This window comes from Dipodomys spectabilis, unplaced genomic scaffold (assembly GCF_019054845.1).
Source record: "Dipodomys spectabilis isolate Male_0828 unplaced genomic scaffold, ASM1905484v1 ptg000146l, whole genome shotgun sequence".
Classification (NCBI taxonomy): domain Eukaryota; kingdom Metazoa; phylum Chordata; class Mammalia; order Rodentia; family Heteromyidae; genus Dipodomys; species Dipodomys spectabilis.
This window is the reverse complement of record NW_024870823.1, coordinates 294,162-316,699: the sequence shown is the minus strand read 5'-3', so window position 1 is coordinate 316,699 and position 22,538 is coordinate 294,162. Positions and strand designations below refer to the sequence as shown.

Below are 22,538 nucleotides of genomic sequence, written 5' to 3'. Positions count from 1 at the left end.
GTCCTTTTATCTAGCCTGAACTCTGGGCCTGGGCTCTGTCCCTCATCTCTACAGCTCAAGGCTAGTGCTCTACCACGTGAGCCACAGCACCACTTCCAGCTTTATCTGCTTATGTGGTGCTGAGGAGTTGAACCCAGGGCTTCATGCATGTGAGGCAGGCAGTCTACCACTAAGCCATCTTCCCAGCCCTCTATCATGTCTTATATTAGAACTTTTTGTAAGGAGGATACAGCTGGAGAATGGTAGACAAATTAGATGAATTCTAGATTATCAAGAATGGCTACTGCCAAGCAGAGTGGCACCAGCTGTATGTAGCCTATCACTGGAAGCTGAAGTAGGAAGATGAGTTTGAGGCCAGGATGGGCAAATAGATAGACCCTCTTTCAAGAAAGGGAAGAAAGTGGTTAACTGTCCCCTAAAACTCAGACTTGTTTCTAAGCGATTGCTAAAAGCTTCTGATTTTAAGGCTACTTTCTCACCTTTCATTCCAAAGTTTAAACAACTACCACATGATAACTGCTTCAGTAACCATTTCAAGAAACTAGGTATAGGTAGAAATATACAGACTCAAGATTCAAAGGAGCCGGTGCTGGTGGCTCACACCTGTAATACTAGCTACTCAGGAGGCTGAAATATGAGGATCACAGTTCAAAGCCAGCCAGGGCAGGAATGTCCATGAAACTCTTATCTCCAATAACATTCCCCCCCCCCCCCCGACCCAATCCCCCCCTACCCCCAACCTTCTCCCCCCGCATCCCCCACCAGAAAACCAGAAGTGGCACTCTGTAGAGTGCTAGCCTTGAGCTGAAGAGCTGAGAGACAGCGCTCAGGCCCAGAGTTCAAGCCCCAAGACCACCCCCTCCCACCCTCACCCCCCCCAAAAAAAAGATTCAAAGATGTAGGACTATACAGAACCCTTGAGTAGTTGGACAGAAATGGGTACTGAACCTTGGGAGCCTGCTAAAATCTTAGACAAATACTTTCTGACAGAAGCAAGATAGTCATTCTCAAACCCACAACCTTATACATTGTTAGTGGTCTTTGGGTTAGTGGACAGGGAACTTAGGAGTTCAGTTATTTTTCCCCAATGAAAACAGTCTAAGGAGGAGTTAACAGCTTCAGCACTTAGAAATGGCAGTGTTTGTTCATTTCTTAGCTTTTCCTTCCTTTGCTACAATTGTTAATCTGCTGGGGACTAAACATCTCCAGGGCTATGTCATTAGCAGTTTAGTTTATATTCTGAGACAGGGTCTCTTGTTAACTTTGCTTGGGCTAGTCTCAAACCACAATCCTCTTTCCTCTACTTCCTGGGCAGATGGAATTACAGATATGTAGTACCACATCCAAATTTGAGTATTCAAGTTGATTATCATGACACTGTCAACTAGATCCATCAGTACAGTTTGCTTACACTAACTTGTAGGTTGGCAGTAGTCTGGAAACATATATGTATATATAATCTTAAACATATATATTACATGTATGACATGTATAATATTACATGTATCTTATGTATATAAACCTTATTTCTAATTTTGGGACTGCTAAAAGGACATATTTATCCAGTGGGAACTAAAGACACAATTCACCAGAGATATAGGTCAATGTTCCGGAAATGATGGAAATACTAAGGTAACATCCCTGGTCACTAAAGTTTTGCATGGTGTAGTCAGCTATGCATTGCTAAGAATATAAAACACATATAATGTTTTGAGCATATTGTGGATGTAATCTAATATCCACCCTAAATATTCTCAGATACTTATATTCTTGAATACTAGTTTTTCAGAAGGTAACTAGAGTCCAAATAAATGTAAACACCACAAGTTGGATGCTAGTGGTTCATACCTTTGTAATCATAGCTACTCAAGAGGCTAAACTCTAGAGGATTGTGAGTTGAAGCCAAGCAAGGTAAAAAGTCCATGACAATCCATCTCTAAAATAACTAATAAAGAGCAGGGTTGGAAATATGGCTTAAATGGTAGAGTGCCAAATGAGTAAGAAAACTAAACACAAGGCCCTGAGTTCAAACTCCCAATACCACCACAAATAAATAAAAATAAAGATATATATAGACATATTCATATCTTTATTTATGTGTATACATGTGTATATGTACGTACATATACGTATATACATTGGGTATATTTTTGTATTTATTTGTGTGCATATACACATATACATATATACACATGTATATATGTATATATATATGGTGGAATTTTCTGATGACCAAGTGCCAAGATGCTTAGCCTTCTGTAAGACATGAGAAATGTGTTACATGAGGCATCTGCACTCAGAACTTGACATCAAAGGGCAAGAAAGTTTGGGCTGAATATGTGGTGCAGACCTGTGAGCCCACCACTCAGAGGCTAAGGTGGGAGAACGGAGTTTGAGGTAGCTTAGGCTAACTAACTATCAAGATCCCTACCAAGACCCATCTCAAAACAAAGTTTCTGGGGCTGGGAAGTTGGCTCAGTGGTAGAGCGCTTGCCTTGCATGCCTGAGGCCCTGGGTTCAATTCTCAGCACCACATAAGCAAAAAGCCGGAAGTGGCGCTGTGGCTCAAGTGGTAGAGTGCTAGCCTTGAGCTGAAGAGCTGAGGGACAGTGCCCAAGCCCAGAGTTCAGGCCCCACGACGGGACCCCAAAAAAAAAAACAAAAAAAAAACACAAAGTTTCCAGTACTGACAACTATTCAGGGCTACTACTATTCGAGGCATGTGGCATGGTGATTTAAGAGATATCAACAGGGCTGGAGATGTAGTTCAGTGGAACAGTATGTGCTTAACACCTGAAAGCTCTTGGTTTAATCCCCAGCTTGTGGGAGTTAAAGGGAACCACAGATACAGCATCAAAAAGCTTGATAGGAAGGCCTGTTATGTTAGATGGGCAGGGAGAGATGTTTTATTATATTAAAATTTTCTTCCAGTCCTACTCTAACATGCAGTGTTTTACTTAGCTTCATTGCCACAAGAGGATGAGGTACAAAAGGCCTTCTGACAGTTTCACATTGCAAACAGACTGGGTTTTACCAGTTGGGAAAGCTGAAAGTAGCAGCTAAGAGGACATTTCGGAGGTTTCATTATATCTTGTTCTTCCAGGATTGCTGTCGGCACTGGATCTGGTTGAAGTCAATCCTTGGCTAGCTGCTTCAGAGGAAGAGGCAAAAGCTACAGCTAGCCTGGCAGTGGATGTAATTGCTTCAAGTTTTGGTCAGACAAGGGAAGGAGGGCACATTGTCTATGACCAACTTCCTACTCCCAGTTCACCAGATGAATCAGAAAATAAAGAATGTGTGAGAATTTAGAACCACTGTGCACTGACACATTTCACAATGGGCATTCCAGAGGTGCGAGTTAAGGGGACATACTAAACAGCTGTCTTGGTCAATACTGCCTTAATGAGAACCCTGTGCATTCTCACAATTGTAAAATTTCACCTCTCCACTTTGGTGACCAATAATATTTCTGTAAATGTATTTGGTTTTTTGAAGTTCACAAGGCATTAATGTTATACTATGTAAATTTGAAGAAGACATAAACAGCATTTATTACCTTGGTATATCATAGTGGTCTTGTTGTTCCTTCACATTTACGTGGTTTTGTCGCCCTCCCTCATCCCAGTCTGGCAACACAGTACATCCTTGAATGATTAGCCCAAAGCAGCAACATACTTATTTCCATATCCCTGACACCATTCATTCACAGGGTCAAGGTTCTGGTCCACAAACACTCCCCAACAGAAGTTCAATGCTTGCGAAAGAATTTGTAATAAACCAGGCCTCCCAGGATGGCTATCTCCAACAAGATGACAATGGAAAGCAGCAGCTTGTTGGTTGTTACTCTACAAAGTGAAACATAGTATGTAGTAGTCAGTAGTCTGAACAACCTCATTTCTTGCTGTCCTAATGCTTAGTATTTTACCTAGGATTAAGGCTGGTACTGTGAAGCAGACTGAGTTTTGTTACACAGCTACTTAGCAGTAAGTTCTTTAGCCCTAACTTAGTAGCACTGACTCCCTCAAAGAAGTTTGGAAAACCAGGACAATAAATAGCAAAGCACACAACCTCGTTCTCTTTGAAATCTGCACTTTCAAATTCATGATCATCTGGTGATATAGAAACATACTAGTTAGTGTAGACTGGGAGAACAATTGAAGCAGGCCCTTCAGTGTCAAGTCAAAATCAAGCTCATGGATGGGTTCTCTTACAGGATAGGATGAAGAACTGTCTTATGGGTTATGTTTTTCAATTTTTTGTAAACCTCTTCCCTATTTTTCCCTTCTATTCCGTTATTCTTTTGTTTGCATACACATAGAAACAAAGAATCCATTCTCTGGTTCTCATTTTTTGCTCCAGATCTTTCCCTATTCCACAATAGGGAAAAATATGTACACTACTCACTAGCCCCAATTTCATCCTCAATCTCAATGATTTTGTTGTTAGCATTTAACTTGTTATTAAAGTGTATTTACTAACAAGACAAGGATTACCAGGAAAAGGTCTGATTCCCATGAAGGGTAAGCACTAAGTAATAGCAGTGAAAAACTTTTCTAATTAAGGTTTTACAGATATGTTTCAAAGAATATGAAGGTCTATTCCTACATGTATTCTATAAGTATACAAGTGATGTAAGATGAGATTATAAGTCCTTTGAGTAGACAACTTTTTCACTGTTCTAAATCACAGCAGTACATACATATCCCAGGATAAATTCCTTCATTAAAATTATCTATATAAAACCATATTCTATTTCCTCTGCTATGCTGGGAGGTCATATTAAGTATAGAGGGACTATGTGGTATCAGCACATAGAGAGTTATTAGGATCTTTGTAAATCATTATTTTAAGCTTTTCAGTTTAAAGATACTGAGTTAAAAATTAAAAATTTCAATTGAAATTTTTGACTTTTAAAAACTTACTTTCTGGACATTGAACGGAGAATCTTTCGACTCTTACTCAAATTTTCATTTGTGTTTACCAACTGAGAAAAGAAAATAGCAAATTATTCTCAATTCTTTCAAAACTCTGTAATGTATAGAATTTAAACATCCCTAAATTAACAGTGGGCATTAGGTGGTGTGCGGAAAATGCTAACAATTCAAACCAATTTACATAATGGCTGTTGAGCACAAATCAAAGAACCTGGAAGGGACAAGATGCTTTGTGGTACGGACTGAGGAGGTTGGGAATCACTATCTCCCAGGCTGGTGTGGCAGTGGTAGACTGGGACTAGGCTAATCTATTACCTTGGTTACTCAAAATAGTACAGCTTCTCATGTACCAGGCCAGTGACTATGATGTAACTTAAGATTTGAATTTCATCAGCCAAATTCCAGGAGAGCCTCTTGAGTTCATTTGTTTCTGTAAGTGGGTATGTTACCACTTTTGGGATCTTGGCTACTTTTCTCTTTAACCCTTTGAGGCATCAAATTGTGAAAGGATCTTTTTCTTTTGATCAGTGATTCTACGGGTAATCAGAGGGTATTTCAATGCTGCTCCTTGCCATCTGTTCTTATTCCTTCATGTCCTGGGAAGTTGATCTCTCAGCTCTTTTGTGAGGGTTTAAATTCAACAAATCCACCTAGTATGTTCAAAACTCAAAACCCATACAAGCTGCATTCTCTACAGCTTGCCCTGAATATAGCAATTTACTGTGAATTTTCACTAAAAAGAGACAGAAATCGTTTATTAATCGTAAAATTGGGACTAGTAGTTATTAAGATGTACAAGAAAATCTCAACCATATTGAGCTAATATTTTCCTGTCCAAATCTCAGCCAGTTATTTTTCAGTTTGGGTTTGCCTTAGTCTATTAAAAATATTGCATACTGCTATTTTTTAAAAGTCCTTATCTAGATTAACTCATCGAGATGGGTTATTTTTTGAGCTTCTTAGAGTAGCAGTAGATAGGAGGCCCCAATACAATCATCATTTGACCTGTTTTAATTTTCTTCCCACAATGATCCTACTTTGGTAACAATAAAAGGTTAGTCTAGGTTTGAGTTATAATTTATAAATTTTTAAACTATGTGTGATACTATTTCTTGATGGGAAGTATCACTCTAAATGATAGGCTCTTATCAGAAGCTGACATTTTTATAAGACTAATTATAATATGACAGATTCTCTTGCCAATTAATAAAGATGGCGTAGCTGCAATCTTATAAATGTGACAAACAAGTTCCTTCAGTCTTTAAGATAACAAGAACAAGCTGGGCACCAGTGGCTCACGCCTATAATCCTAACTACTGAGGAGGCTGAGATCTGAGAATTGTGATTCAAAACCAGCCTGGGCAGGAAAGTCTGTGAGACTCTTATCTCCAATAAACCACCAGACAACTGGAAGTGGTGGGTGCTATGGCTCAAAGTGGAAGAGTACTTGCCTTGAACTGAAGAGCTCAGAGACAGCACCCAGGGCCCAGAGTTCAAGCCCCATGACCAGGGAAAAACAAAACAAAAAAAAACAAAAACAAATGCCATACCTTCAAACAATGTGTAAATTGCATGGATAAAATTACTTCTAAGAAAGATCTTCTCTTAGCTAAACAAGGTAAAAAAAATTGAGAAAGGTGGAATAATTTAAAAAACAGGCTACTTATTCCCTGAATTTAAAACTTCAGTAGTATTTTGCCTCAGAATGGTATCCAAGTATAGTCTAAAACCCCTTTTCCCATTCTTGTTCCCTTCACCATCTTCCAAGACTTACTCTGTTCTTGGTACGTTCCAACTGCTCTCGTTGCTCCCCTAGCTCTTCTATGATTTCTGAGCCAATCTGATCAGTCTCTGTGGCAATCCGATGAGAACGCTCAATACTTTGGGTGGCCCTGTTCAGGCTCTCAGTGCCTTGTAGAAGCAATGCCCTTTGAGTTTGTAGCCGATTCTGACAGGAGTATGGGAGGGAAAAGTTACTTTTTTCATTATAAATTTATTGTCAGCATATTATTTATGACTTCCTTAGGTAAAAAGAATACAGGAAGCAATAATTTGCAATGTAGTTGTCCCTCTGTATCTGTGAGGAAATAGTTCTAGAAACCTTCCCCTAAGAATGCCTAAATCTACAGATGTTCATGTCCCTTTTATAAAATGAACTATTTAGATTATGTTCATCCTCTTGTATATATTAAATCACATCTAGATTATTTTACACATCAACGTACTATAATAATACAATGTAAATGCTATATAAATGTTCAGTTAATACAGATGCAAATTAAACATACTTGTGGTGGAAACCTATTGAACACTCAGGTGCAGTGGATTTATGAAGTGCCAAGTGCACTCTTTTTAATTGTGAAAATACCATAGAGAGGGGTTACAATTACATGGGCAAGGTAATGAGTACATTTTTTATCAAGTATTGTTGCCTCCTCCTTTGTTTCCCCTTCCCATCTCCCCCCACTACACTACTACTACTACTACTTTTTTTTTTGATACTTTTCTGTTTTGGTACTGGGGATTGAACCCAGGATGTTGCACTTGCTAGGCAAGCGCTTTGCCACTGAGCTACATCCCAGCCCTGTCACCTACAGAAGGGGTGACACTGACCAAGATGCACTGCACCTATAATTTGACCTGCTCAACTGAAACCTCTCTGGTACAACTGTTTAAAAATAATAAAAAATAAATGTACTAAAAGCATAAACGAAACCTTATTTTTAAAATATTTTTAAAAAGCCGGGCGCTGGTGGCTTATACCTGTAAAGCTCCAGGGAAGTTAGAATGAACTTGTGACTTTGAAATTATGTAATCATTTAATCACAATCAAAAAAAAAAAAAAAAAAAAGAACCTCGGGGAAGGGAGGGAGGGAGGGGATGGTAGGGGGAAAACAATGGAGGGGGTAACAATGTTCAAGAGGAAGTGTACTCATAACCTCACTCATGTAACTGTAACCCTCTGTATAGTAGCTTTACAATAAAAAAAAAAAAAAAAAAAAAAAAAAAAAGCCGGGCGCTGGTGGCTTATACCTGTAATCCTAGCTACTCAGGAGGCTGAGAGCTGAGGATCACAGTTCAAAGCAAGCCTGAGTAAGAAAGTCCATGAGACGCTTATCTCCAATAAACCTAGAAATAATAAATAATAATAATAATAAAAATAAAATAATAAATATATAGAAATACTAAATAAATAAAACTAGAAAACCGGAAGTGGCACTGTGGCTCAAGTGGTAGAGCACTAGCCTTGAGCTGAAGAGTTGAGAGACAGCACCCAGGCCGAGTTTAAGCCCCACAACTGAAAAAAACCAAAAACCAAAAAAAAAGGTCAAAACACCAAAGATGCTAATGAAGTGCAAGATCCTAGTAAAGGTCACATACTAAAGCAGAACCTGAAGTCCAATCTACTTGATTTTCAGAAGTCCTGCGATGCCACTGTTTGTAATACAAGCAAAAATCAAAGACTGAAAAACATGTGGAACCTTTTTGCTGTAGACCAATTCAAACTCATCATAAATATGTGCCTCTTGGACTAGAAATGGCCCAAACTAGGAGGTGTGAGAGCTACCTAATAATGTACACAGCCTGCAACTTTGGTAGTGCTACAAACAAATCAACTCATCTCTCTAGCCCTCAAAAAAAAAAGAATTCTCTGAAGGTTCCCACATGACTGGTCTTGAAGACTCAGGGACCACAAACTATTCTTTTTCAGCACATAAATTATTTAGAAGCTAGAAACTATTATATTCTGCAAAACACCACCACCACCAAAACCAAAAGTGGCTATATTGGGCTATATTGTTTTTTTATTTGTGGGTCACAGGGCTTGAACTCAGAATCTCGGCATGGTCCTTGAGCTTTTTCGCTAAAGGCTAGCACTCTACCACTTACAGCCACAGTACTATAAATGGAGATTAAAAGTCCCACAGACTTCCCTACAAAGGAATGGCTTTGAACCATGCCTCCTGAGTAGCTATGACTACACGTATGAGCCAGTGGTGCCTAGTGGTGGCTGTATATATATATATATATATATTTTTTTTTTTTTTTCTTTTTTTGGAGGGTTGGTCATCAGGCCTGAACCCTGGGCCTGGGCTCTGTCCCTCAGCTCTTCAGCTCAAGGCTAGAGCTCTACCACTTGAGCCACAGTGCCACTTCCTGTTTTTTCTGCTTATGTGGTGCTGAGGAACTGAACCCAGGGCCTCATGCAAGGCAAGCACTCTACCACTGAGCCACCTTCCTAACCCCATGGCTATATTCTTGATGAGCCAAAAAGAATCCTACCACTTTGTGCCAAATACATCAAAACCAAAATAACAAAAAACTTTGAAGCTACCATGGTGATTGGGTCTTAGGGAAGGTACTACCTGGCTTTTCTAGGTGCCCTCATTTTCTAAATCCCCACCAAAGTTTCACTCTACCTATGATCCTAAGCGCAGATAGCATGAGAACAAAAGCAGCTTTTGTCAGGCCAGAATTAACAATTTTACAAAACAGAGGTACAGCATCAAGTTCAAAGTATACATCACAGGGGCCTAGCTTACGGAGCTAAGCATAGAGAACAGATGACAACGAGGAATTATCAAGAAGTGAATTCCTAACTGGGCACTGATCCTACAGAATGCAAAGCATGAGAGGACTGTGGACTAAGGTTAGTCCAAGCAGAAAATTAGAAACTATACCAACAATAAGGAGCAAAAATTAGGACTGGAGGCCTGGTCCAGCAATAAACCTAGCAAACTCAAACACTTGTGTTCAAACCTCAGCACCAAAAAATAAGAAAAAATATTCCTAGTAGAACATCAAGTATTTTCACTTAACAAACAGCATGTAGATGATAAGAAACCACTGAATAAGGTTCAAATACAGCTAGTTACATTAGTCATTTCTCTAACATTTTTATAACTTCTGATCAAATAATTTTAGAAAATAGGAATTTTCATGGCTACTTTTTGTAACAAATGACCAAAGCTGCTTTTACAATGTTTATTTTTAACAAGCTCTACTTGCCTCTTTAAGTTTTTTTTTCTTTTTTGGGGGTGAAGGGGGTCCAATCGTGGGCCTGAACTCTAGGCCTGGGCGCTGTCCCTCAGCTCTTCACCTCAAGGCTAGTGCTCTACCACTTGAGCCACAGCACCACTTCCGGCTTTTTCCCCCCCTGCTTATGTGGTGCTGCGGAATCGAACCCAGGGCCTCATGCATGCAAGGCAAGCACTCTACCCCTGAACTACCTTCCCACTAGTTTCTTCACTAGAGATTTCATGGATCATTTGAGTTACATCATTCACAAATGATTGTGATTGTTTTGAATCAGAATGTCACCCTACTATCATTCTCAGTGTTTTAAAAACTATAATAAAGATGCATCATGAAATAGCATTTGTTTGAAATCCTATTACCACCCTTTCTATATGTTCAGTTTTCAGAAGTGGACCCTTTCCACTTCTCTTTTGTGCTATTTAGCAGACCATTTCTACTTCATACTATATTTGTGGAATATGATACAAGTACAATACATTAAGTTTAATCTAGTTAAGTTTTATTTCCTTAACTACCCAATTTCTCAAGACAACTTCAGAATATAGGTTTTCAATTAGTACATTTTATAAATCAGTATTTTGAATGTAAAGCAATTTGGCAATTTGGTTCACTCTCCATTACAACAGGATAGGGTGTAAGAAAAACTACTACTGGGGGCTGGGAAGGTGGCTCAGTGGTAGAGCACTTGCCTTGCATGCCTGAGGCCCTGGGTTCAATTCCTCAGCACCACATAAGCAAAAAGAAAAAAGTCGGAAGTGGCACTGTGGCTCAAGTGGTAGAGTGCTAGCCCTGAGCTGAAGAGCTGAGGGACAGCGCCCAGGCCCAGAGTTCAGGGCCCATGACCGGACCAAAAAAAAAAAAAAAGAAAAACTACTACTGAGACACACCCTGCTTTTCTCCTGTATTTCCTTGTGGGCCATCTTGAAACTACAGTAAAGCAAGTTTGGCTTAATTTTGTAACAATACGCATTTCTTTTTTTTTTTTTTTTTTTTTTAAATGTAGGGTGAGGGCCTGTGTACTGCTCCTGATCTTTTTTGCTCAAGTCTAGTGCTTGAGCCACACCTCCATATGGACTTTTTGGTAGTTAATTGGACATAAGAGTCTTCTGGGTTTTTTTGCCCAGGCTGGTTTCAAATGGACCCTCAGATCTCAGCCTCCTGAGTAGCTAGGATTACAAGCATGAGCCACCTTGCCTGGCTTAATACTCCTGATAAACTAAAAACCTAGTTAACCTGCTACTTAAGAGGCTGAGGTAGGAGGATTATTTCAGGCCAAGAGTTGCCTTGGGCAGAAAACAAAATAAGACCCCATCTCAAAAAAGAGTTAAAAATCTATATGGGGGCTCCTCTTTGCAAGACCTTCTTTGTCTAGAGTTTCTGCTTGCTTTCTTCATTGGCTTTCCTTTCACTTTCAAATAAACTTACTCTGTTTACCTTAAAACAAAAAAAACCCCTAACTCGGGTTGGAGGCATGGCTCAGGTCATAGAATGCAAGCCAATGAACAAAAGCAAGCCTCAGATACAGAGTTTGAGTCCCAGTCTTGGATATAAGAATAAATAGTCTAACTGAAGCCAGGTGCAAGTGGTTCTCACCTATAATCCTAGCTACTTCTTAGAAGACTGAGATTTGAGGCTTGCTATGAAAGCTAGCCCAGGCAGAGCATCCTCAAGACTATCTCCAATTAACCAACAAAAAAGCTGAACTAAGAGGTATAGCTCAAGTGAGTGGCAGCTATGAGCAAAAAAGCTGATAGCTCTAGGCCCTAAATTCAAGCCCCAGTACCAGCAAACAAAACAAAAACAAAAATGAAAGTCTACATACATGAGTGATCCTAAAACTTACATGAAATAACGAAAGCTCAAGAAGAAATTAGATCAATAAGTCTAGATAAGAACAGATAATACTGGTATTAACACACAAACCACTCTGTCTTATTGCTTATCCACCTACCTACCTACTCATTTATCTATACAATGAAATCTAAAACAGCATATACAAGACCAGAATTAAAATGACCAGGCACCAAAGGAGAGAATGCAAACTAGATGCAAGAAAGAGGACAAAGGTAAAGAAAAACCCACAAAAATTCAGTATGCACTGAGGATGCAAACAATACTTCATAATATGTTTAATTCTTGTTTATTCTTTTCTTTAAAACTGCAGAAACACTTACCATATGTTCATTTTCTAAGGCATATGTGCCATACTTTATGTCTCCTCGGCCCCCAGGTGTGGCTGTCAAAGGTGTAGTCCTCACCTCCCGATGGAGTTTGGCAAGGTCCTTCCGGTAGTTTCGTAGCTTAGACATCATGGGGTTACGGAAAGACAGGGGTGCATACCGTAGTTCTTCCTCCATCTCTGCCAGCTAGGAAGACAGAAAATAATAAGTAGGTGGCTTGATTCTCCCCTTTTACCTGTGTATCTAATTAGAACTCAAAACCAGACTACCCCAAATAGCACTTTTATTTGCCTAAGGTGGACAGAGTAAAATCATTAATTTCGCTAAGTTCAGAGAAAATACATAAACATCAAACAAACTGGTAGTGGCGAGATTTAAAAAATGCTATTAATATGTTAACTAAAAGAAAGACGGGTTACAAAACTGGTATCAAGGATTTGCCCAGCTGTATACCGGTATTAGGAAGTGTCCTGTACATTACAAGGAGATGGTTTCCACAGTCTAGTGGTCTGAACCGTTCTTCTGGTCATGAAGAATGAGAAAAAGATATAGATAAGCTTAAGCTGTCACAATTTCTGTGGGATAACTAGGAAGTTGGTCTTCAACCAGAAGAAAGTTCTTTGGCTTAAAAAGAAATTTTTCCCTCAGCTTATAATTATAACAAAAGTTAGGGGTAGCTATTTTTTTTTGTTTTTGTTGGTCATGGGGCTTGAACTCTGGGCCTAAGCACTGTCCCTCAGCTCTTCAGTTTAAGGCTAAGGCCCTACCACTTAAGCCACAATGCCACTTCTATTTTTCTGGTGGTTTATTGGAGATAAAGAGTTTCACAGCCTTTTCTGCCTGGGCTGGCTTTGATCCTCAGATCTCAGCCTCCTGAGTAGCTAGGATTACAGACGTGAGCCACTTTACCCAGAAAAGTGGGTATTATTTATTCAGAGTATTACTAAGGACTTGGATTTTTAGCAGTCATTTTAATGGGTTTGCTGAAGCTAGAGTACAGAACTCTTCCTTTCATCAGAGCACAATTTTCTCCCATAAAGAAAAGCCACAGATTGGGGCTGGGAAGGTGGCTCAGTGATAGAGTGCTTGCCTTGCATGCATGAGGCCCTGGGTTCAATTCCTGAGCACCACATAAGCAGAAAAAGCCAGAAGTGGCACTGTGGCTCAAGTGGCAGAGCACTAGCCTTGAGCTGAAGAGCTTAGGGCCAGTGCACAGGCCCAGAGTTCTGGTCCTACGAGTGGCAAAAAAAAAAAAAACCCCACAAAAACACACAGATTGTGCTGCATGCTTTGGCTTATGCCTATAATCACAGTTACTCAGGAGACTGAGATCAGGAGTACTTATAACAGTTCAAGGCAAAACCTAGGCAGAAAGTTTGTGAGACTCCATCTGAACAGAAAAAAATTGGTGTATATGTTATCCCAGCTACAACAAGAAGCATAAATAGGAAGGATCAACATCTAGGCTGGCCCAGTCAAAGGCAGAAATCCCATCGCGAAAATAACCAAAGCAAATGAGCTACAAGTATAGCTCAAGTACTGGAGTGCCCACCTTATAAGTAACAGACTGAATTTTAATCCCAGCATTAATTTTAAAAAAAAAAAAAAAAAGCAGAGTGCTTGTGGCTCATGCCTGTAATCCTAGCTACTCAGGAGGCTGAGATCTGAGGACCAGAGTTCAAAGCCAGCCTAGGCAGGAAAGTGCACAAGATTCGTATCTTCAATTAACCACCAGAAAACTAGAAGTAAAGCTGTGGCTCAAAGTTGTAGAGCACTAACTTTGAGCAAAAAGAGCTCAGGGATAATGCCCAGGCCCTGAGTTCAAGTCCCAACAAGAACAAAATAAATAGTAACCAGATTTCTGAAATCAGCAGAAATTAGAAATCAGCAACTGATTTCTGACAAGGCTTTAAGTAACAACTATGACAACTCATCAGATTCATACAAATCTTATCCAAGGAACCAAATCCAGCTACTATGTTGCTTATTTCGGTTTGTCAGCCCCTTTCAATAACCATCTCACTTATTACGAAATAGTCAAGGGGCTGGGAAGATGGCTCAGTGATAAAGTGCTTTCCTTGCATGCATGAGGCCCTGGGTTGATTCCTCAGCACCACATAAGCAGAAAAAGTTGTAAGTGGTGCTGTAGCTCAAGTGATAAAGTGCTAAACTTGAGCTGAAGAGCTGAGGGACAGCACCCATGCCCAGAGTTCAGGCCCCACAAGTGGCAAAAAAAAAAAAAGAAAAAAGAAAAGAAACAGTCAAAATCAAGATAAATAGACAGGAATAGGTAATCTGTAATCAAGACATGACATTACTTATAACTTTTTTTTTTTTTTTGGGTCCGGTCGTGGGGCCTGAACTCTGGGCCTGGGCGCTGTCCCTCAGCTCTTCAGCTCAAGGCTAGCACTCTACCACTTGAGGCACAGCGCCACTTCCGGCTTTTTTCTTTTTGGTTATGTGGGTGCTGAGGAATCAATCCCAGGGCGGCAGGCATGCAAGGCAAGCGCTCTACCACTGAGCCAACTTCCCAGCCCCAAATGTTTACCCCAATTTGCCTTTTTTTTTTTGGTGGGTGGTGGGGCTTGAACTCTGGGCTTGGGTGCTATCCCTCAGCTCTTCAGCTCAAGACGAGCATTCTACTGCTTGAGCCACAGCGCCACTTCCGACATTACTTATAGAAAGGGCCAATACCAAGTAGAAGAAACAGGACTTGTTTGCTTTCTGTTCTCACCGTTTCATTTGCTTCCTGTTGCTTCTCATCAAAATCTCTGATTAACTTCTTCTTCTCTTCTAGAAAAAGAGCACATTTCAAACACTTATTCCAACTTCCACAAATTTGTAAAAACCACTCCTTATGCTTAGCATGACACTCCCATTTCTGTCCTGGTGGGGGTAGTAATGCCCTAGGAGGCATTCAGAAATGTCTAAGAACTCACAATGACTGAGAGAAAAATTGGTACCTATTACCTAGGAAGAAAGAATATTAGGTCACAAGTCAACAGCTTTCCTATGAAACATTTCAAGTTTAACTATTCTCAATCTTTTCTCTTTCTTTAAAGGACCCAAGTACACATCAATAAGAATGTTTACCAATACTAGTTCTTGTTCCCACATCTACTCCCAGTGAATCTCTTCTTCTATATTTGCTTTTTGTTCTTCTTTTTTTGGTATTTTGAGATAGGATATCACCAGGTGATAGGAAGCATACCATAATATTCAACCAAGTGGGTGTCCTTTAATTAGGATTTGTATACCAGTCCAAGAATGACTAATCTCAGCTACTAAATAAATCTCTAGAAATAATAAATTATAAATAAAATAAGTAATAAATCTACACTAAAATAATCTCTAGAAATAACAAGTTCACTAGGATCTTAAAAATGAGGTTAATTTGATTTTGGCGCCCCAGTGTGGCACTTCTTAGACCTACAGTCTCTACTTGTAGATAACAGTTGCTTCCACAACATACAAAATTAAAAAGCATCAGAGCCCTCTAAATCTATTTCTTCACCTATAAACTGAATGGACTTCAGCATCTGAAATTCTGAAGAAACCTTTTCAGATGGTGCAAAACCAAGACTAGAAATGCTATAGTAATATAATATAAAGTAGATTACTAATTATCACGTGATAATTAGTGTCATAGCCACAAAACTTCCTAAAATAGCTATCCAGCTCTTCAGCTCAAGGCTAGAGCTCTACCACTTGAGCCACAGGGCCACTTCCAGCTTTTTTCTTTTTGCTTATATGGTAGTGCTGAGGAATCGAACCCAGGGCCTCAGGCATGCAAGGCAAGCGCTCTACCACTGAGCCACCTTCCTAGCCCCAGTCCTTGAGACTCTTATCTCCAATTAACTACCAGAAAACTGGAAGTGGCACTGTGGCTTAAAATAGTATAGCAATAGCCTTGAGCAAAAAAGCTTAGGGATAGTGCCCAGTCCCTGAGTTCAAGCTCCAGGACCATCCAAAAAAAAAAAAAAAAGCAATGCAATGTGAAAACTGGAATTATTTTGTTTCAATATTCATTTGTTTTCTTCTCAACAAGTCATAGTCTTCAAACAATTCACCCACTCAACAAATATTTACAGAGCACTTAGCATATGCTCTGCACTCACACTGTCTTAGACGCTTAGAATACAGATTAAACAAAATGCTGAATTAATAATCTAGATTTCCAACTTGAGCTAGCATCAGAAATAGCCTGCATGGTTGTAAAAATCAAACTGTCAAAACAGTTAGAGTCAGCAAGTCTAGGTGGGGCTTAAGAATTAACATTCTTGGGCTGGGAAGGTGTCTCTGCCATAGAGTGCTTGCCTTGCATGCATGAGGCCCTGGGTTTGACTCCACAGCACCACATAAGCAGAAAAAGCCGGAAGTGATGCTGTGACTTAAGTGGTAGAGCACTAGCCTTGAGCTAAAGAGCTGAGGGACAGCGCCCAGGCCCAGAGTTCAGGCCCCATGACAAAAAAAAAAAAAAAAAAAAAAGGAATTAGCATTCTAACTAGTTCCCAGATAGTGTGGAAGCTGCTGCTTCAGGGACCACATTACTCTTAAACTACTGTTTTAATAGAAGGAAGACAGTACACTGTCATAATGTAAAGTGCTGAATATGTGCTCTGGAAAAAAATGTAGTCAAAACAGGCATTGAAAAAGAGCTACTAGAAGCTGGGTGCCAGTGGCCCATGCCTGTAATCCTAGCTACTCAAGAGGCTGAGATCTGAGGATCACGGTTCAAAGCCAGCCCGGGCAGGAAAGTCTGTGAGATAAGAGTCTCTTCACAGACTTTCCTGCCAGGGCTGGCTTTAAACCATGAGCCTCTTATCTCCAATAAACTACCAGAAAATGGGAAGTGGCACTGTAGCTCAAATGGTAGAATGCTCTCCTTGAGCTGAAGAGCTAAGGGACAGTACAGACCCAGAGTTCAAGCCCCATGACCGACCAAAAAAAAAAAAAAAAAAAGAAAAGAAAAAGCTACTATTATTGTTTATTTAAATGAAACACCAAATTTCCCATGTATTAATAACAACGACTAGTAGCTCTTACTGTAGTCCCAGTATCCTAGGGGCACATTATCCCATAATGTGTACATTATCTCATTTACTCCTCACAAAATCCCTGTGAAGTTACAGGTCATGATTTATTTCCACTTCCCAGTTTGTTCAAAATGACTTACAAGGTCATACAGCCATCAAGATAGATTTAATCCAGGCAGTCCAGACTGAGAGTTTTTGCTTTTAAGCTATACTATTCTGCCTTTCAATTCACATTAACATGTTCTCCACAAATGCAATTTTTGTTGTGGTTGTTACTAGGGCTTGAACTCAGGACCTGGGCATTGTCCTAACCTTTTGTGTTCAAGGCCAGTGCTCTACCATTGAGTCACAACTCCACTCCCAGCTTTTTGGTGATTAACTGAAGGTAAAAGTCACATGGACTATCTTGCCCTCACTGGCTTTGAATCATGATTCTCAAATCTCAGCCTCCTGAGTAGCTAAGATTACAGGCAAGATTACTAGCACCTGGCTTATAAATGTTATCGTGTGTGTGTGTGTGTGTGTGTGTGTGTGTGTGTGTGTGTGTGTGTGTGTGTGTGTGTGTGTGTGTGTGTGTGTGTGTGTGTGTGTGTGTGTGTGTGTGTGTGTGTGTGTGTGTGTGTGTGTGTGTGTGTGTGTGTGTGTGTGTGTGTGTGTGTGTGTGAGTGTGTGTCTGTCTGTCTGTCTCCTGGGGCATGAACTCAGGGCCTGGGTGCTGTTCCTGAGCTTTCGTGCTCAAGTCTATCACTGACAGCTCCACTTCTGGTTTTTTGATACAGATAAAAGTCTCACAGACTTTCTGCTGGAGCTGACTTTGAACCATGATCCTTAGATCTCAACCTCCTGAGTAGCTAAGATTACGAGCAATTTTTAATGGCAAAATAAACATTTTTCCAGGCTACAATGAAATGCATCATTCATCTCCATTCTGCAGGCACCCTTGACATTCTCATCCACAATCCAAACGATGCTTCTCTTACATCTACTTAAGTTCATTCATCCAACTGATCAACTGAAATGCTGAAAACCTTGAAGCCCTCTGTCACTTCTCATATTTGTTGTCTTAATTTCTGCCTCAGAACCACCTCTCGGATTTAAGACTCATTCTCAAGATTCCCACAGACAATTGCCAGGCTCCTAAAGCTCTCTGTAGCCTCCCTCTTCCTTTCTGTTCATCAGCGCTGTGCTTCCAAAACAAAAATCCGTAACTCAGCTGCTTAAAATCCTTTACTGTGATTCTCTGTATAAAGCCCAAAAGTCTTAATGTCTCATTTAGATTACAACCTGGCTGTTTAACTTTCCTCATCTGCTGCTACTATCCCACAGACCCTAAACTCCATAGCTGGGATTATTCAACTTTGTATATTCCTTTGTGGTCTCCTTCCATTTTCCCTATGTTTGGCAAACTCCCATTTAATCTCTTACATTCCAAACTCCAAAAGTTATGATTCTTTCGTGCTATGGGCTTTTAGCCATCTGGCGAAACCTATGAACCTCTCTTCCAGCGATGCTTTTAGACGCATAAAACAAAAACTGGGCTAGAGCTGGGGAATAATGTCGTTTACGGATAGCCCGCTCGCCTGGTATGTGTGAGGCCCTGGGTTCGATCCCCAGCATGGGAAAAGACAAGCAAATCCTCATCCTATTGAAATATGTTGCCACAGATTTATGAGCCTGCAATCCTGCTTTCGAGGTGGCTGGGGCGGAGATAGGAAGAAAACCACTGGGACCAAGGGGCGGGGGGGCGGGGGGGGGGGGAGCGGAGAAGAACCTAGAGATGACCTGCGGACTGACGTCCATCCCCGAGCGCGTGCCCAGCCCACCGCAAGTGGCCTCCGGGAGACCCCGTGCCCTGGGGGGACGTGTGCGCGCGTGCGCGTGGTCACGCAGCTCCTCCTAACCGAACCGCGCCGAGGGGCCCTGGGCTCGCCCCGCCCGGTCCTCACCGGTCCCGGCTGTCCCCAGCAGCCGCTCGGGCACAGCTCGAAGGTCTTCATGGAGGCCACGGAAGATCTCGTGCAGCTTCTCAAAGTGCTCCGAGGAAGCGGCGGAAGTGGCCATAGTGCGGGGCGCGCTGGGGCGGCGGCCGCCGAGATGCCGGGCGCGGGGCCCACTGCTAGCCCAGCGGTCAGCCGCCCAGTCCCGAAGCCATTACCGCCGGCGCCGCGCCACCACCGCCCGGGCCCAGGCGCTTCCGGGGCCGCGGCGGGGTCCTCGGAGCCGGAACGCCCCCCCCCCCTGCTCAGCCCGTCGCCGCGGGAGCGCCGTGCGCGGAGGCCTGAGGGGCGGACGGGGGAGGGGAGGCGTCCCATCGGCTTCTGGGGCAGCCGCGCCACACGGAGGTGAGCGGCTGTCGGCGGACTGGGAAATACTGGATCCCGGGATGAAGAAGGCGCCGCGGCGAGAGGGCCGGCGGGGACCGGCGGAACGGGCAGCTCGGCCGCCAGCTCCGACGCCCGCGAGGGGGCGCCGCCGCGATGCACGCTGGGAATTGTAGTGCGGCGGGGCGTCCCGACGCAGGCAGGGTCTCCCAGCCGGGGCGCGGTAGGTACGGCGGGGCTCGGGAAGCCATCGCTGCCAATGCACTTGGCCTTCGGTCTTCTGTGGTTCGCATTCTGCCTAAGCATTCGCCTTCAGTCCGGCAAAGTTGGGCGGTCAAGTAAGTGGTCTGTGTGCCGTCCTCTCCCCTCCCTCCGGGCAGCCGAGCCCGCCTCGTGCTGCGGCGGCCTCGCCCATTCCTCACAGCTGGCTAAGCCGAGATACCGGGGCCTGTGCCTAGATAGGTAAATCTGAGCTGCGGGTTTACTCTTGGGTGGTTTATGATTTGGTTTGGAGATGGCTTCAGCAGGTGTCATCTGCCCACGTGTAACAGCAGTACCATCACTTTCAAGACAAAAATTGCCCGGCGCTGGTGACACTTGAGCCTGTGATCCTAGCTCCTCAGGAGGCTGAGATCTGAAGATCCCGGTTCGAAGCCGGCCCAGGCAGCAAAGTCCGTGAGACTCTTTTTTTTTTTTGCCCATCATGGGGCTTGAACTCTGGATCTGGGCGCTGTCTGTCCCTCAGCTCTTCAGCTCAAGGCTAGCGCTCTACCACTGGAGCCACAGCGCCACTTCCGGCTTTTTCTGTTTATGTGGTGCTGAGGAATCGAACCCAGGGCCTCATGCTTACAAAGCATGCACTCTACCGCTGAACTACCTTCCCAGCCCGTCCGTGAGACTCTTATCTCCACTTCACCACCAGAAAACCAGAAGTGGTTCTGGAACCCAAAGTGATTGAGGGCTAGCCTTAGGTGAAAAAGCTCAGGGACAGCTGCCCAGGCCTAGCTCAAGCCCCACGACCGACGAAAGTCATTTTTTGCCCTCTATACCTACAAATTACAAAATACTGACTGCATGGTTTGCTCCACAGGAGGCCGTTCTCAAACATATGCACAGTCCACACTATTAAAAGGTGTTGGGGCTGAGAACAGCTCTGTATTACTTCACTGGCCTAGTATGAGCGAGACCTATGGTTCCAACCCCAGTGAGGACAATAGGGGAGATATCCTAAGAGGGGGGGAAAATGCATGTGATTTGGTTTAAGGCCCACTATTTTTGCCAGCTTTTCATTGCCCATTGATCCAACAAGTATCGAACTTACTCAGTTCTTAATATGAGCTGAGCATAAATGACAAGTGTGGCCGGCCACTAGTGGCTCACGCCTGTAACCCTAGCTACTCAGGAGGCTGAGATCTGAGGAACACGGTTCAAAGCCAGCCTGCGCAGGAAAGTCCACGAGACTATCTCCAATAAACCACCCAGAAAACCAGAAGTGGAGCTGTGGCTCAAGTGGTAGAGCGCTAGCCTTGAGCTGAAGAGCCTGAACAGCCCAGAGTTCAAGCCCCATGACCAACAAAAAAAAAGTAAAGTTGATGGCAATGTATTGTATTCTAGTAAATAAAAGGTTGGTACAAAAAGAGCAAAAAAAGGAGAGCCAGGGACAATCAAAAATGCAGAAGGTGATGTTTGAACTGTGTCATAGAAGATCATGGGGGAGGGAGGTGCAAATTATCAAAAGACCCCAAATTAATGACATAGGAATTGTGGTTGTACTAAAAGTTGGATTCTGAGACGATTTATCCTTTAGATTGAAAACTGCATACTTTTTTAAAAAGTGGTTTTAAAAAAAAAACCACTTAAAAAAACATGATAATCAAGAACATTTCTTATTGACAATTTGGTATAAGTGAAGTAAAGCACTCATTATTAATGCTTATTCATTGCACTACTATTTAGACTTTTCCAGTTTTCCCATGAAATGACCATTTCTAAATAGTGATTAATGGTCAAAACAAGTTCGAGGGCTGGGAATATGGCTTAGTGGTAGAGTGCTTGCCTAGCATGCCTGAAACCCTGGGTTCAATTCCTCAGTACCACATAAAAAGAAAAAGCTGGAAGTAGCACTGTGGCTCAAGTGGTAGAGTGATAACCTTGAGCAAAAAGAAGCTCAAGGACAGTGCCCAGGACCCCTCAGTTCAAACCCCAGGACTGGCAAAAAAGAAAAAAGTTCGATTGATGTACAAATACAAGACACAAAGACTAGCTTAAAACTCTTCCTACCAAAGTTAAAGTATAATTGTTAATCTGTACAGTCTCCAAGCAAGTAATGGTAACATTTCCACTTACTCAGACTTCCTAGGTTAGCATTATTTTTGGCAAAAGCTTTCCAAATAAAATGGAGTTTTAGTAAGCTCACATTTTATCTTTTCTGTCACAGAGCTAGGGCTAAAATGAACCCAAGGCCTTATAGCCCAAGAAAGCACTATACCACCAAGTTAGACATCCAGGCTCCAAACTAACATCTTAATCTTTTTAACAAGGTTATGTCCTGAAAGATTATTAAATTGACTTTAGTTACCACCGTTAGGTCTTAGAATAGTTTCTGTAAATAACTGGGAGGGAGGGAAAGGGAGCAAGTGGTAGGACACTAGCTTTGCAATTATGAGTCCCTGAGAGTTTAGACCCCAGCACTACCCCCAAACAAGTGTTTTTTTTTTTCTGCCTTATGGACCAATTAAGATGGTGCTACATCAGTCTTGTTAACTAGGATGCTCAATTCTTCTATAGCTGTGTATTACCTTTCAATTGTTTTCCTAAGTCCTTAACTAGAACCTTCATGTTATACATTTCTCAGACTTCTAGTTTTTTTTTGTTGTTGTCTTTTTACTTTTTAAATTTCATCCCTGCTACTCTTACTTCTTTTTGACTGATTATTCACATATAGTCTCCTTACCTTTGCAGTTCATTGGGTCTTTGTACCAATGTCTTTGGCTTGGTAGATATCTGATCGTTTAGCTATAGGAGGCT

At 41.9% G+C, this 22,538-nt stretch overlaps 2 protein-coding genes across 2 annotated transcripts in view; one reads left to right on the top strand and one right to left on the bottom strand.

Moving 5' to 3' along the window:
• Positions 1 to 3,563, top strand: part of Arg2 (arginase 2) — a 31,738-nt gene extending 28,175 nt beyond the window's left edge. The window contains exon 8 of the mRNA XM_042691826.1: positions 3,104 to 3,563. Coding sequence (XP_042547760.1) covers positions 3,104 to 3,309 — 206 coding nt within the window. The 3' untranslated portion in view covers positions 3,310 to 3,563. The remainder of the gene's footprint in view (positions 1 to 3,103) is intronic.
• Vti1b (vesicle transport through interaction with t-SNAREs 1B) lies at positions 3,523 to 19,382 on the bottom strand. Its single transcript, XM_042691827.1, has 6 exons — positions 19,137 to 19,382; positions 14,889 to 14,947; positions 12,149 to 12,340; positions 6,709 to 6,882; positions 4,923 to 4,984; positions 3,523 to 3,845 (listed from the first exon to the last, which is right to left on the bottom strand). Exons 1-6 carry the CDS (start codon positions 19,249 to 19,251, stop codon positions 3,749 to 3,751), a joined length of 699 nt encoding a protein of 232 aa, XP_042547761.1. The 5' UTR covers positions 19,252 to 19,382; the 3' UTR covers positions 3,523 to 3,748.
• Between the last annotated feature and the right edge of the window lie 3,156 nt (positions 19,383 to 22,538).